The sequence below is a fragment of the Typha latifolia genome, chromosome 2 (assembly GCF_019914945.1).
Source record: "Typha latifolia isolate L0001 chromosome 2, TyphaL0001v2, whole genome shotgun sequence".
NCBI classification, from domain to species: domain Eukaryota; kingdom Viridiplantae; phylum Streptophyta; class Magnoliopsida; order Poales; family Typhaceae; genus Typha; species Typha latifolia.
The window spans coordinates 5,121,137-5,137,275 of record NC_133087.1 but is presented as its reverse complement, the minus strand read 5'-3'; the positions used below and the strand labels follow the sequence as shown (position 1 = coordinate 5,137,275).

Here is a 16,139-nt window from a genome sequence, read left to right as displayed (position 1 = left end):
CGTTGGATAAAAAATGATTCATCCTGTTCTTTCCGAATCTGTCATTAATTTTCAAAAATCTCTCCAACAATAATCAAATCAAAAGTCTCTCCAAGAATAATCAAAATGACTCCCTATGATTAGGTTAAGAACCTCCTTAAATAACTCTTTCAAATCTTATATTTTGGGTCGATTTTTTTCATCAATCTTCGTAATATTTATGCATATGCTTATACAGCGATACAAAGTTACACATCTATATGACTGCATCAAGAAATTAGATATGGTCTTTACTTCATCCTGTGGAAATAAATTTCTTTTACAATTTCTCTACGATTTGGAAGATCCTAGGTTGGATTTTTTTTTTTTTTTTTTTTTTTCTTTTAGAGAGGGAGGTTGAACAGACTTATTGATTTAATCAGAGAAAATATTACAGTGAAAATCAGGGAGGTGATTAACCCACTCCTTACAAACTTTCTTGACATACGTAAGATGCTAGTCGATTAGTAATAAAATTGTTGTTTCTACCGGTGTAACAAACATTTAGACTAGGGGTATCAAATAGAATGCATGGATATTCTCTAATTATGGGAGCAACTAACTAGTCGTCATCAACTTTACTCGTTCCCCCAACCATGCATACCAACTTTTGATAGTCCGAGAAAAGCAAGATTTCTTTTCCCTGACTATTCTCTTCACCTCCTTTATTAACTCCAAAAGAGCTAAAGATTCTCCATGTAGAGCACTGCTACAGTGTTTTAGGAAGATAGCTTTGCCCGGTCGGTACTCTAAGGGGGTATGTTGCACCAGGCTAGAGGGAGCCAAGGATCCGAACAGGGGTGTATAGTGTCTCCCTCGCCCACCTCCTAAAGAGTGTCTAAGCTCATCTTTGATGCTTTGGATGGCCAACGATGTCAGGATGCTCAGCTTGGTGTATTTGCTTCCCAAAAGGAGCAATTTGGAAAATATCTTGCTTTGAGGAGTCTCACCCACAAGCTGTTTGGTTCTGTTAATAGCGTCCAACCAAGTTTGAGTATTAAGCTCTTGTTTACGATCTCTAAGTTCCTGAACCCCAACCTGCCGCGAGAGGTATCTACACAGAAGCTCCCACCGTTTAAGATGGAAAGAATGAGAGCCTTTTCCATGCGTCCACCAGAAATTTGACAGAACTAAAGTGATTTTCCTTGAGAGAGCTTTAGGAAATGTAGTAGCCACCATGAAGAACACTGGTTTAGAACTTAGAATCGATTTAAGCATTATCGTTCTTCTAGATTGGGACAGGATTTGCAATTTTCAACCAACAAACTTGGTTACGGCCTTATCCAAAGCAAAGGAAAGAGCTTGAAATTTGATCGCTGAGACCAGAGCGGGCTACGCAGATGCTTGTCGCCTCAAGCTAAGGGTCTAGCCTTCAATAGTTGCGTGACCTCGACTCTACTTTGAGAGGAAGCATGCCTGCTAAATATGATGGCTGATTTTTCCAGGTTTAATTTCTGTCCTGGGAGTTCACCATACTTGACTAGAATTAGGGGCGGCAAAATTTGACCCGACTCGATAACTCGACACGATAACTCGGCATTTAATCGGGTTTGGGTTTAGTATAATCGGGTTCGGGTCATAAACGGGTCAACCCGCCTAACCCGTTTAATAAACGGATTGTGTTCGGGTTTATACAACTAACCCGTTTGACCCGTTTAATTATACGGGTCGGGTCGAGTTGGATCGGGTCAACCCGCCAACCCGTTTATATATAATATATATATATATATATAACCTAACCCTCTCTCTCTCAAATATATATATATATATATTATAAAGTAACCTAACCGGCTAACCCTCTCCACTCTCCACTCTCCACTCCTCCAGTCGCCTCTGCCTTTCCAAATTTTTTGCCCCCATCTCTAATCTCTCTCTCCAGCGGCGATCGTTTGCCACCGCGTCTTCGCTTGCTGCCTCCCGCATCTCCGCCTGCCTCCTGCTGTCTCCACTCCGCGTCTCCCGTGTCTCCCGCGTCTCCGCTTGCCATCTGCACTCCCCATCTCCTGCATCTCTGCCTGCCGTCTCCTCTCTCTGTCTTCGACTACCGCCCACCGCCGAGTCTCTCCCTGTCTTCACTTTTCGCGATGCTGCAGTCTCCGCCTGCCGCCGTGTTGCAACCTCCGCCTTCCGCCCCCGCTCTCTTTCTCCGCTTGCCGCATCTCCTCTCCTCCTCTCCCTGTCTTCGCTTTTCGCGGTGCTGCAGTCTCCGCCTGCCGCCATGCTACAATCTCCGCCTATCGCCCAGCTCTTTCTCCGCTTGCCACAACCGTCTGCCGCGATGCCTCCGTCCTTGTATCTGCTTGCCACAATGCCTCCATCCCCTTCCTCGTCTCCGCCTGCCCTCCTCTCCTCTCCGCCTGCCCTCCTCTCCTCTCTTTGCTGCGTTCACTCTCCTCCAACCGCCTCTCCGTCCCTAGCCGCACCGACCACCTCGTCTTCCTTGGCAGATCCGGAGCTCGCGCCATGGGAGCCAGCTCCTAGAGCCTTGCCTCCACCGCTGCTGCTTTGTCAACACCAATGTTGAAGCTTGAGACAATTTGAATTTATTTTTACTAAATTTTCCTACAATATTGTTAATTATGCTGGATTTGTGTAAATTTGTGATAGTTTATCTCTATGGGTGATGTATTATGCCGATTAACTCTAAACGGGTTAAATGGATGTAAATTTAAATGGGTTGTATTTGTTAAACAGGTGGTTAGATGAGTTGAATACAAAATATAATATATTTATTAAACGGGTTATATAAAAAATATAATTTATTTATTAAATGGGTTATACGGGTTGTGTCGTGTTACCTGCTTAATAAACGGGTCGTATTCGTGTTTAGAAAAATTGACTCGTTTATTAAACGGGTCGTGTTCGTGTTAGTACTATCTTAACCCGACCCGAATATGACCCGACCCGAACCCGGCTAACCCGACCCTATTGCCACCCCTAACTAGAATGGTGTTTAAATGAGCCGTCTCTACTGCAGTGGCCTTGTTGAAGAGGAAAAGGTCATCAAATAGAAGTTGCGTTAAAACGGGCCTCCTCTGATCGACTTAATGCCTCTGCACCGTTTGAGCTTTTAGGCGTCGCATAGAAAGATTTATAGGAGATTTGATCCGATAACGAATTAGAAAGGGGATAACGGGCAGCCTTGGCGAAGACCGCGAGCTGGGATGAACTGACAACTACGATTAGATTGTTAAAGTGCCTAACTCGGGACAATTACTCAATGATACTCAATTAGTTAAAACAAACTATATCGTATGAGTATTTTTGAATTAAAATTTCAAATGAGATTAATTTAAGTGCACAAGTTGAGATCTAATCCCACAACACTGAATTTTAAAATAATTATACCCCTAGACTTATTTGTTAGCATATAAATTAAATCAGATTTGAGAATCCTATCAAATTCATTTTTCATTTAAAATATGAAACATCTGATAACTTGTATTTTTAGAGGAATTAGTGAGTTAATATATTAGAAAAGCAGAGTTTTCGAATCTTATTAGGTTTTGACTTGTGAGGCGACATGTTATGCTTTTAGAGTAGTCAATAAAAATTTATTCAGTGTAGAGATAATTTTCAGCTTTTTATTAATAAGATAATTATACTTAGCCCCTCAAATTATTACCATTTTTTACATATACCTTGTTAACCTTTTTTTTTACTAGATAGACCCGGGAAATAAGATTTTTTTTTTTTTTAATTTTGTGGCATAGACTTTGAATTGGCATATATTCATTCATTAGAATTTTCTTTCTTTACTAGGCGGGTACATCTCACCAAACCACTGGACTCCCCAACGGTTAACGGAACTCAAACCCAATCCTTAAATTTGTTCTATAATTCTTGGCCGTTTGAAATTTGAAAAAAATGTTACCGTTGACATCCAATTCCCCCACTTATAAAACTTACCTCTTCACCTTCTTCAACAAACATAAAACCCCTCCTCTTTATTCTCTATCTCCTCCCCTCAACCAGCCATGGCAGCAGTGACCAAGAAAGGAAGAGGGCGGAAGGCTCTCAATGCCGTCTCCGACAACGACACGAACATCTCGGCCGGGAAGGTCTCCTCTGAGAAGGCGAGCGACCTCGCAGCCATCCTTTCCCCTAAGAAACCCAAGAGAGTAGTCTCTAAAAACAAAGCTCCGGCTTCCGCCGCCGATACCTCCTTCGCTGATGAGCTGCTCAACTTGCAAGCGAGGTTAGAGCAACTCCAGCTCGAGAAGGCGAACGCCGAGGAGCTCCTGAAGCAAAGGGATGAGATGCTCAAGGAGAAAGAGGAAGAAATAGAGAACCGAGGGAAGGAACAAGAAAGGCTTCAAGGGGAGCTCAAGAAGATGCAAAAGATAAAGGAGTTTAAGCCCACAGTGGTATATTTTTCTTTACTCTTATATTGTCTTCTTTTTCGTATATTTGGGTAAATTTATATTATATTCTTATTTCTTTCTTTATCTTTGCGATTGCAGAGCCTTCCTCTTCTTATGTCTCTAAGAGAGAAAGAGCAAGAAGGAAAAGCGAAGAAGAACAAGAACAAGAATGGCCATGAGAGGAAGAAGCCGCTTCCAGCGTACATACTCTGGTGCAAAGATCAGTGGAACGAGGTAAATGGAGAAGAAACTGTGTGGATTTTCTTGCCTTTAAGCCAAGGGGTTGTTCAAATTTTGATGTGGGTTTTTTCTTGTTTCAGATGAAAAAAGAGAACCCAGATGCAGATTTCATAGAAACCTCGAATGCCCTCGGGGCGAAGTGGAAGACCCTGGGTGCTGAAGAGAGGAAGCCTTACGAAGAGAAGTACCAGCAAGAGAAGGAAGCTTACTTGCAGATCGTTGGGCAGGAGAAGCGCGAGAATGTGGCGATGAAGCTTCTCGAGGAAGAGCAGATGCAGAGGACTGCAATGGAGCTCTTAGAACAGTATCTGCAGTTCAAACAGGAAGCTGACAGTGGGAACAAGAAATCAAAGTAAAATTTTTTTTAAACAAAATTTTACGAGTTATAGGATTCTTCATGCCCTTCAGACAAATGATACAAATTTCTTACTCTTATATTCAGGAAGGAGAAGGATCCTCTGAAGCCAAAGCAGCCTATGTCTGCTTTCTTCCTGTTCTCAAAAGAACGCCGCACAACTTTGCTCAAAGAAAGCAACAATATTCTTGAGGTAAAAGAATCCAGAATAATCATTGTTGCTAGAACTTAACAGACATATTGATATACTAAATTCCTGTTTCCTTCTACCTTACAGATTGCTAAGATAGCAGGAGAGGAATGGAAGAACATGACAGAAGAACAGAAAGCACATTATGAAGAGGTAAAAAGATGCTACTCTTTCCTGTTGCAGTTGTACAAGGGAGCACTGCCACTTGGTTATTTGCTGAAGTTTTGTTATGCCTTCTTGCAGATTGCTAAGGAGCAGAAGGAAGAGTATTCCAGACAAATGGAAATTTACAAGCAGAAGAAGCTTGAGGCAAGAAATTCTTCAACTGTCTCTTTAGAATTAAAGTTATTTACTTGATTGAAATTTAACTGTAAAGCTGAAATTTGATCTAGGAAGCTGCAACCGTGGAGAAGGAAGAGGAGGAACAGAAGAAAGTTATGAAGCAGGAAGCTCTTCAGTTGCTTAAGAAGAAGGAGAAGACAGAGAACATAATTAAGGTGCATAAGAAAACTTGGGCATCCATTGATTTACTTACTGGGTTCTCTAAATCCATTTCTAATGCAAAATTCAATGGCTTTTCTGAATCAGAAAACAAAAGAAAATCGCCAGAAGAAGAAGCAGAAGGAAGAACAGAACGTGGACCCAAACAAACCAAAGAAGCCAGCCTCTTCTTTCTTTCTCTTCAGGTAAAATTTGGATGGTGTTTCGAAGTGGGTTCTTCTGTGCAAGAATTAAAACTAAGTGGTCGTTACTTCTATCACATTTCAGCAAAGAAGCAAGAAAACAACTGGCAGAGGAGCGGTCGGGCATTTGCAATTCCACACTAAATGCTCTTATCTCAGTCAAATGGAAGGTATTAACAATTTTCTGTTCATTTCCTTGTTCACTCTGCACAAGATTTTTCTTCTGTTATATTCCTGATAACATTTCATATTGTTTTTCGTAGGAATTAAGCGACACTGAGAAGCAAATCTGGAATGACAAGGCTGCTCAAAGCATGGCAGCTTACAAAAGGGAGATGGAGGAATACAACAAAACAGTTTCTATGTCTAACAGCATGACTTCCAACAATGTGTCATGAGCTTGTGCAGTTCAATCAGTTTCTGTTGAACTCACCTTGGCATCTGACTGCTTCTTGTAACATTTAGAATTAGATAGTCTTTTGTGGCTGCTGAATTGGAGCCAAGATCTAATGATGCGTAACTTCTTTTTTCCAATCTGTCTTGATGCTTAATAGTTTCTTTGTAACAGCTTTTATCCTGAGGCTTCTTTATGTGACTTAGTAAGTAAATTGATGTCTCTGAATCCATGATTGATTCCTCAGTAAGCAAATATATATTTGTGATACCTTACATATTTTGGACCACCTATGCAAGTTGGCAAGGAGAAAAAGACCACAATGTAAAATGTAAAAAATTTATTGCAAGGAAGAAACAGAAAAAAAAAAAAAAAACGAGTCATGTTTCCAAGCAGTCTTGTTATGTTAGTTAAGATTGCTCAAATATATACATTTTTCTACAGCAGTTCAACTTGTGTCCCTCCAACTTCTCTCTGATCCACTTCAGCCAGTACTCCTCTTTGTAAAATATGCTTGTGGACATACCGATTACCGATTACCTATATGAAAAATAAGTATTTCAGTATCTAAAGGAAGTGCAAAATTGATGATAGTAATATTTCAATCCAAGTTATGAACTTTATGCAAACATACCCAAGAACTCAGACTTTCAAGCATGCAGAATGGACTTCTATACATCGTGATAGAAATAACAAAAACATGGCAACATAGAAGTCATTTTCTTGTTATTAACAACTTACATAGCAGCAAGATAATATGTCACATGTGAATCTCCTAAAGTCTCTTTAGAATTTCCTGCTTACTGATCAAAATTTATCTACCCATATTCAGAGACCATCAATAAATAAAAAATGATTTCTTTTCCTTGTAAGGCAGACACCACATTTGATTACCAACAAACCAACCAGTACTTTGATTTAATATCAGTTGAATTAAATGAAGGTAAAAATTGGCCATTGAAAAAAAAAATCTTAATATAGACCATCATACTTATGGAATATTTATCTAGGATACGCAAGCAATAAACATCACAAATGGATGAGCTCTGCAGAAAACAAAAGAAAGTTCAAACAAGTAGCTGATTTAATAAAGAGAGATGGAAATACATAGATAAGAATCCCTTCCACAATAAGCATTCTATTTCTGGTTTAATCTTTTAGCTTTGAGAAATGCTTAATGATTTTTTGATAGTTGGAAATTTCAAAGAGAAACTTCCAAAAATGATGCAAGTCCAAAGATAGAATGTTTCTTGCCCTTCAAAGAGGCTAGAAATATAGGCCGAAATTGGAATAGAGAAAATATTTATTTCTACGAAAAATTTTAATTCGTTCTCTCCTTTTTGCCTTATTTCTGTTTCGACCCCTCCTTTTTTTGCCTATCTAAATCGATCATTCTTTTTATTATAAGTCTTTAGATAAGCCCCCACGTTAGCTTTAACTCGACGGAACAAGACGAAATACTATTTTTGAATATTTTTTTGTTTTTAAATATAACTTCCTAAAATGTCAAAAATGCTCATCATACTTTACTAATATAATGGTCCTAATTTTTCACCCATACCATGGGTCATCTCTGCTATTTTCTCTCTTTAAGGAAAATAAGAAGAAGATCATTTTCCCACCTTGTAAAATTGAAATTTCTCTTTTAAAGGTGGGTTCTACATTAGTATTCTACTAAAGTTAGTTTTTTCCTTGGCTTCTATCTCATTCATGAAATGAAAAAATGGGGTTTTGGGATGACTGCTGCTTTTATTGGGTTTGGGAAAAATGGGGTTTTGAGAGGAGAACAGCTGGATGGGGAAGGACTTGAGAGCTTCTTTCTACTTTATTAAACAGATTGGGTTTACTAATGGGTATGGATATGAATATCTAAGGGTATACTAGTAATTTGAGCATCGTGGGTTAGTTTAACTTGAAGTCTAGTTAGTCTCCATGACTAAAACTAACGGCAGGAGGTTTAATAGATAACAAATGTAAAAAAACAGGGATCAATTTTGACAGGCAAAACAAGGAGGGGTCGAAACGAAAATAAAGCAAAAAGGTGAGGCGAATTAAAAAAATTCCTTGTTTAATTTGTAAAATGGTAGATTATCACAAAAGCACATTCTCATGTTAACTTTCCTAGAAATATGCAAAATCACGTTCTCATATAAAGCAAAATCAATATAAATCACCACCAAAGATTATGCTATAGTCAATATGATTCAATAGTAAAAATCTTGCAGAAAATCTTGAAGATGATACGATATGTATAGGACACAATGATTGATGCAATCGGTTATCTTGGAATCTAATTGGAAGATTTATGCACATTTCTACCATGCTTCGCTGGATCGGCCGAACTCGATAACGATCCAAGCATGATCCGAACTCTCTCTCTCTCACTCACTCTTTCTTTTCACTCTTTCTTACTTTCTTTTTTTTCACTTTTTTTTTTCTCTCCTTACCATATAACCATTGTTTCTCTTACGAAGAGATCTAACTCTGGCAAATTCCGCGAACTCTGGTATATAATTTTTTAATTTATTTTTCTCTCAATTTTTTTTATTTATTCCATCTCTCCTTTTTCTTTTTTCTTCTTCTTATTCTTCTTCTTCTTCTTCTTCCCAGCACTATGGTTTTTCTTTTTTTTGTTTAATTTTCTTCCCCTCACTCTCTTTCTAATCTCTTCTTTTTTCCAATTTTTATTGCACCATAGTTTTCTTTCTTTATTTTTTTATTTTTAGTAAACTTTTTAATAAATTTTTAGAAGTTTTTTTTTTATTTTTAAATAATATTTAGAATTTTACGTAATTAAACAGTTTGATTCGATCCAGGCAACTGATATGACCGATACGTATCGTTTTTTTCTGAAAGCTGATTCCGATTCTAATTTAGATTTTTCGAACCTTGATTTCTACCATGAAATATACCTCATATTTCATTACAGCCTAATGGATCCCTATTGCTAATAAACACACAAAGATGTTTCCCAAGTGCTGGTTTTGAAACGAAGTATGGATTCCTTCCCAAATGGAGCCCGTTGTGTTGCATACATGTAAAACATCAACATGCTTTTACAGTGCCAGAAAAATGGGAAAACAAAGATATCACATGACGCATAAAAAATATTTAGATAACTGAACTGTTATAGTAACTCACTTATTTATCATTTTTACAGGGACTTAACCAACACAGAAAGTTACTAGAATGTTTAGTACCTAGATATCTATATTGTAGACTTATTTGGCTTATGTCCTGCTACAAACATTAGGTCAATGGATAAATTGCTTAGGTACCCATCATGTGGTTATATCGCATATGAAATTCGCCTAAGATAAACATTTGTGGGCAAACAATGGGCTCATATAAATAGTTCAGAAAACTGTGTGCATGTTTCTATTTTAGAGAGTGAGAGAGATGAGGGGGCGCATATGGAAATATAAATAGTTCAGAAGATCTTAGTGTAACTATCCTTTAGCTATTCACAACTTAGGATCGGGAGGGAGAGTTGCCCTGTACAGTACATCTTTTTCTTTTTGACAATATCTTACTACCCAAAACTTAATATTTTGGTGGTGATGAGCTAATGATCAGGTCAAAAGGGTTAAAAATGGGACAAGATAGAACCATTACTCAACCTGACAACAATTAAACTGTTGTCAGGTTGTCAGGTAAGTTTTTCCCATTCAACTAAAACTAACTGTAGCAGGCTGAAACTAGTTAGTTAAATTGATCCATCTTGCCTGAAATGAATCAATTTCGACCGATTTTTAAAACATGGTACACAGTTGCAATATAGAATACCTCGTGTCCTTTACAGTCACATACACAGATTCGTACCCCTAGGAGGCTAGGACCTAATATATACTCCTGCACTTAAACCTTGTTTAAAAATCCACTCATTATTGTTACTGCTTACTGCATCTAAAATGATTAGCTTATGAGCAACATGATCCACCTTGAGTAGACAGGGCAATCACAATTCACCAAAACGTAAGGAGGTCTGTAGAATTCAACTACTCAAGTATCAAATGTTCCAAGAGGAACTTACGCTACCTCTCTTAGCCAGAGATTAACCAATAATTTCCCATAGAAACTGAAGATTGATACAAGTAGTAAAAAGCCTATCCCCTATTGTTCTTTAAGCAGATTGTATATTGGTCACGTAGTACTAGAGCTTAAAATGAAGTTACAAGAAAACTACTTATGTTCTAGATAACACTATTTTGAAAGTCCAGTATTTTAAACAAATCTTAGTAATATAATCTAACTAACTGGAAACCTCAGCTTTCAACATAACTAAGATGCTCCAACTAGTACTCATTTTTATCGTAATATTCTCAAGCCGAATTGAGAATTGTTTTGATGTACGACTCTATAATTGTAAGTATAACCCATTATCTTTATCAGAACCGAGCCAGACGGGACCGAGTGGTCGGATGGTTCGGTTTTATTATTAGACCGAATAAGCAATCGACCCGGGCAAAACCGACAAACCTAGCGGTTGAACCAATGACTCGTGCAATCCAGCTGGTTTTTGGTGAATCAGCCGGGTCAAGTATTTTCATAAAATGACTCAATCATCCTTAATATTTAATTATTCTATTCTATATCCTAATGGTATTCTAGTCCTAAAAATTAAAAATAGACAAACCTAGTGGTTGAACCAGTAACCTGTGCAACCTAGCTATTTTTTGGTGAATCAGTCGGGTCAAATATTTTCACAAAATTACTCAATCATCCTTAATATTTAATTATTCTATTCTATATCCTAATGGTATTCTAGTCCTAAAAATTAAAAATATTTAGTTTATAATACAATTGTATTATAAAATTAGTTTTTTTACATATATACCCTTAAAAAGGTAGATATTTGCTTATATGTCCCTCTAAAGCTCATATTTATATGTATATTGCTCAAAATTCATAGTTTTTAACTATATATATTTTAAAATCCTTATTTTTTATATGAATAGTCTTTGGAATAAACTTTCATTAAAATTTGAATAATTTGAATGTAAAAAAAGAAAAAATATCCTTATTTTAGTTTTCAAGTATTTCTCTTAGTTAATAATATTTTTATCTTTTCTAGACTTAATTTGAAAGTAACTTTGATATCATATATTTTAAGGATATACGTACAATTATACTACTTCCATAGATTTTTTTTTTAGAATTATATAGAACTATCTATATATTATTTAAATATTTAAAAAAATCAGTAATCCGACCGGGTGATGGTTAAACTAATAACCCAATGACCCGACCTCTGACCATGTTAATATCCGGTCCGATTATGATAACTATGCATGTCAAATTAGTAGGGAACGAGAAATATTTAGCCACTCTGCAAAGTATCAGTCTACTCTCTAGATCAGTTCTTCCTTATCTTTTGTCACCCTTCAGATTAAGACCATACCTCGGCCAGCTCTTTCTTGGAGCTCCATCATCACTATTTAATGCTAGAAAATAGTTCTCAATCAAGATTTATCAGTTCTTGCACTCCTTAATAAGGTTTCCATTGTGAACTCACCATCTTCTCTACAAGCTTCAGCTGATAGAGAGTGGTTTTAATATTTTATGCTCCAAAAATTCCACTGGATTTTAATTAAACGGTAATTCTAATATGTTATGTTCTAACAATACCCTCCAAAGACCAAAGAAAAGAATATCAATAAATAAAAAATTACAAGTAAATGACCACAAATGAAATAATCTCAAACCAAGATTCCATCTTTTATAGACGCAAACAGCAACAATTCGTCCAAGATCCCTTTTTTTCTTTTGACGCAAACAGCAATAAAACGCAAAATTAAAGAAATCGATCAAGATTTGAGCTGTTACCTTTCGTTTCCCGCGGCGTCGGCGTGAGGCGTCTTCTCCTCGTGGTGCTCCGACCGAGAAGGGAGTGGGTTGGAGCCCTTGATGAGCCACCCGAGGGCGAAGAAGGAGACCCCGGCAAGGATGGCGGTGCCCCACGCTTGCGAGTACCAGCGGCTATACTGCCGGATGGCGAAACGCCATTGGTCGCGAAGCGTCGCCACGTCGGGATATACCAGATCAGGTGGGTTTGGGTAGTGGGCCCGATTCCTCGCCGCCGCCTCGGCCGAGGCAAACGACGAAGGCGGCGGAGAAGGTTTTGGTGGTGGCGGCTCCTTCGCCGCCGGTTTGGTCATCTGCTGGTCCGGCATCCCCCTCGAACCCCTCTCTTCTCTGTCGCGGTTTGTTCGGTGACGCGATGAACACTACTTTTTTTTCTCCGACATAATATTTCAAATTGTGTTACTTTCAATGATTATCTTTTTCTTTAATTTAGATTACAGATACTATTCTAATTAAAAAAATCATCAAATTATTCATACTCTACAGTAGAAATTCGCTAAAATTATTACATTGGTAAATCCAATTATAATTTTATTGATCTGACTAGAATTATTTTAAAATTCTCTCTCTCACAACTTTTACCTAAACACTTATTTCACAAACTAAAAATTTCTGGTCAATTTTCTCGCCCTCATTTTTTTTCATCTATTTCCCTCTATCTCTTTACACACTTATCAGTATGTATCCGTACCTATAATAAATATAGTATTTAAATTTAAATTTATATGTCAAATTAAGAGTATTTGATTCAATTTCTATTTATCATTTATAATTTTTTAAAATTTTATGACACATCAAAAATAATTATTATACTACTATTCTAGATTATCTCTAACTAAATTCACTCTCCAATAAAGAAAATCTAAGTTTGAATTCAAATGGATTTCAAATTTACCCCTGAAATAACTTACCCGCATTTCCAATGGCGCATTTGGGCTTAAAAGACTATAAGCTCGTACTCTAAATTTACAGTATTTGGTAGCTTCAGAAAACAAAAACAAAAAAATATTAACAACCAATACATAGAAAGATGGTTGCAAACTTACAACCACACAAGCTTGTAAATCCGACGGCACCAGCAAAACCATGGTGAGCACTATTTTTGATATTTAGTTTGTTAAATGAGCACCGTCATCAAAGTCAAAAGACTTTTTGGTCTATTTATTTTACATATCATCTATTTCTCTTCAAAATTAATATCTTTTTATTTTTTTTATATCGCATTAAAAGTAATCATTATACTCTTAATCTATTCGCAACCAAAACCATAGTTTTAAACTAACTAAATCATGGTTCAAGGGTTAAATTCAAATCAAGCAAAGCTCAATACAAATACCATTGAATTAGGTTAGACCGTAACTCTATTACCACTAATAAAAACTTACACATAGTTTTTTTTTTTTTTTTTTTTTTTTTTTTTTTTTTTTTTTGGAGAAGGAAGCTGTAGCCAAACTTAGATTAAGATAGACTAGTTAACCATACCCCACATAATATGCAAGTGTTTGGACTTCCGATAGTTCTATTTTGACTTAGATTTTGCATTATCTTGTTAACCTATATAAATATTGGGATGCTCTAACCCTAGAAGGGTTGGTGATTTGCTTTGATAAAGAGTTCTTAGAGTTACAACATCTTTTCACCAACAAGATCCGTCTTTTCTACAACGCACTAAGCTTTCGTCTTAAGAGTTATCTAGACGAAATATCAATCTCGAGGGTTACTGAGATTAGAAATCAATCACAGGAAGCAATGAATCGCGGATCTAGCGAGTAAGACTAAGAGAAATAAAGTCATGAGGATCGATGGTTTGTTTTGTAAGTTAATCTTATAACTGCTACAAGTTTAATTATTCGTTTTGATCCGATTTTAACATAAAAATCTATCTTTGTGTTCATCTTTGCTTTACTTTTTTATATTTATTTTGTATTTATTTAAACAAAGAGTTGATATTATTATCTAGGGTTTAAATAAATACCCGTGTCTAGATTTTTTTAACTTGGATGGTATGACACTGAGGAGATGGTCTGCTCTCCACTCTATCATACTCCTCGGCAAGATGGAGTGCCCGACGAGCCAATGTCCACCAAGGTGGCTAACGCCATGGAGCACCCCAGTGTCGTGTCCACCTGCACCCATACCTCCCGGCTAAAATGGCACAAGAAAAGGAGATGAGCAGCCGTCTCACTACCAAGCCAACATAGGCTGCAACAGTCTTCAAATACCCATGTTAAGGTTGGCAAGGTATGCCGAGGTTGGACTCCGACTTTAGGCTAGTTTAACAGAACATTTGAACCCTAGGGGTGACATGGATCTTCCAAAGATCCCTCCAACCAACCCACGAGTACCCATTTGAGGGGAGAAGAAACCTATAAATCAAGCTAGCTACATGCCTTCCCTTTGGGTGAGGCCACAATATCCATTAATCAAAAGTGGTGGCATCTTCCAAAGGGAGCGCTGCAACCTCAAAAGCTAGGACAAAACCCCCTGCGCTTAATAACCTATCTGTCCGCCATTGGCTGCTAGAGGTAAGGTCCGCAACCAGTAGGGTTTCATCAAGCAGGGTCGGATGGATTTCTCTAGGCTGCATTCACCAAGGTATTGAGGAGACCCATGGCTCAGTAGAAGCACGCGTGGTCCGGCCGTCGATCTCTTACCAATTTTCTACAGCCCAATTTCATGCAGTTCGTAGCTCTACTAAGGGTCCTCCACATCCACGAGCTGTTGGTGTACCAGGGATCCAAAATCTCATACTTGCTTCTTAGGATCCTCACCCACATGGGTTCCATTACCATTGAGTACCCTGAGAACAAGCTTCCCCATGAGAGTAGTGCGAGTCACCTTCGGCCTTTAAACCCCTAGACCACCCTACTTAGTACGACTGGTGAGCACGTCCTAGCTTAGGAGGTGGAGGCGTCCCTTCTCATTGCTCCATAGAAAATTCTTGTCTAATTTGGAGATAGCCTCAATGCCCGAGAGTCATGTACACCCATCCAGTAGATCGGGATAGTGACTAGGGTGGACTTTATCAATATTAGCCTGCCGACCATGAACAAAAAGTTGCATTTCCACCCCCTAGTTTCTTGCTAACACGTTCCACCGGCCCTCAATGTTCATCTACTCTGATATGCCGGCCTGAGATTTGCACACCTGGGTAAGTGTACAACAACTTCTAAGCCCGAGGGTGGCGCACATATGCTCCACCAAATCTTACCGTAGCCAACCCGGCAAGAATAGCTCCGACTTATCCTTGTTCACCCACTTGCAAATAGCTAGCTTTTTTTTTTTTTTTTTTTTTTTGAAATTAGCAAGCTTCATTCAGCTGGCCCGACCTGAGCTAGCAAGCTAGCCCGGGTTGTCCGGGCCCAAAATGTTACAAAGATTTGAGGGAAACGACCTAGCCAGGTCCAACCCACCTGAGGACCCTGCCACCTTCCCCCGGTTAGCTGCCTAGTCGGCCGCCCTATTTGCCTCTCTGAATACATTTAATACATTCCACTCCCTACACTCCCTAAGCAGGCTATGGCATTCATCAGTGATGTTCCTAATACACCACGGAGGGCTCTTCTCTCTTCGCAGGAATTCTGCGAGCTCCCGGGAGTCGACCTCCAGGTGCAGCTGGCTCACTTAAACTCAAGCAACACATTGTATGAAAATAGCTAGCTACTTAAACTCAAGCAACACATTGTATGAAACAGGGTGCATATTTTCTGCAGTCCCTAGTGCAGGAATTTCCTACAACTGCTTGGTAATTGGCGATCAAAACATCCACCGTTAGGGATGTGGCTGGATCGGATTCCTGCAACCAGTGGAACACTCTGTTTGCACGTAACCCGGATGCAGAACAGCTGGTCAACACCCTTAAGAAATCTGGCGAACGCTGGCAACAAGCCAAGGATGGGGTGACGAGTGGCCATCCACGCTGACATCAGACTGGATCACCAAGTCATGGTCCGCTGATCTGAAGGAAAACGAGGAATGCAAGGCAAAAATAGCGTCCACGTTGTGGTTGCTGTGGAAGCTGCGAAATGCT

General features: G+C 38.4%; 2 protein-coding genes across 2 annotated transcripts; one reads left to right on the top strand and one right to left on the bottom strand.

The window, feature by feature from the left end:
- Positions 1-3,947: 3,947 nt before the first annotated feature.
- Positions 3,948-6,476, top strand: LOC140782157 (high mobility group B protein 6-like). Its single transcript, XM_073128591.1, has 10 exons — positions 3,948-4,385; positions 4,482-4,616; positions 4,703-4,974; positions 5,065-5,170; positions 5,255-5,320; positions 5,411-5,476; positions 5,560-5,664; positions 5,756-5,853; positions 5,936-6,020; positions 6,114-6,476. The coding sequence occupies exons 1-10, from the start codon at positions 3,996-3,998 to the stop codon at positions 6,246-6,248; spliced, it is 1,458 nt and encodes a 485-aa protein (XP_072984692.1). The 5' UTR covers positions 3,948-3,995; the 3' UTR covers positions 6,249-6,476.
- Positions 6,477-6,569: 93 nt separating this feature from the next.
- On the bottom strand, positions 6,570-12,507 carry LOC140782158 (uncharacterized). The gene is made up of 2 exons (XM_073128593.1): positions 12,071-12,507; positions 6,570-6,784 (listed from the first exon to the last, which is right to left on the bottom strand). Exons 1-2 carry the CDS (start codon positions 12,415-12,417, stop codon positions 6,781-6,783), a joined length of 351 nt encoding a protein of 116 aa, XP_072984694.1. The 5' UTR covers positions 12,418-12,507; the 3' UTR covers positions 6,570-6,780.
- Between the last annotated feature and the right edge of the window lie 3,632 nt (positions 12,508-16,139).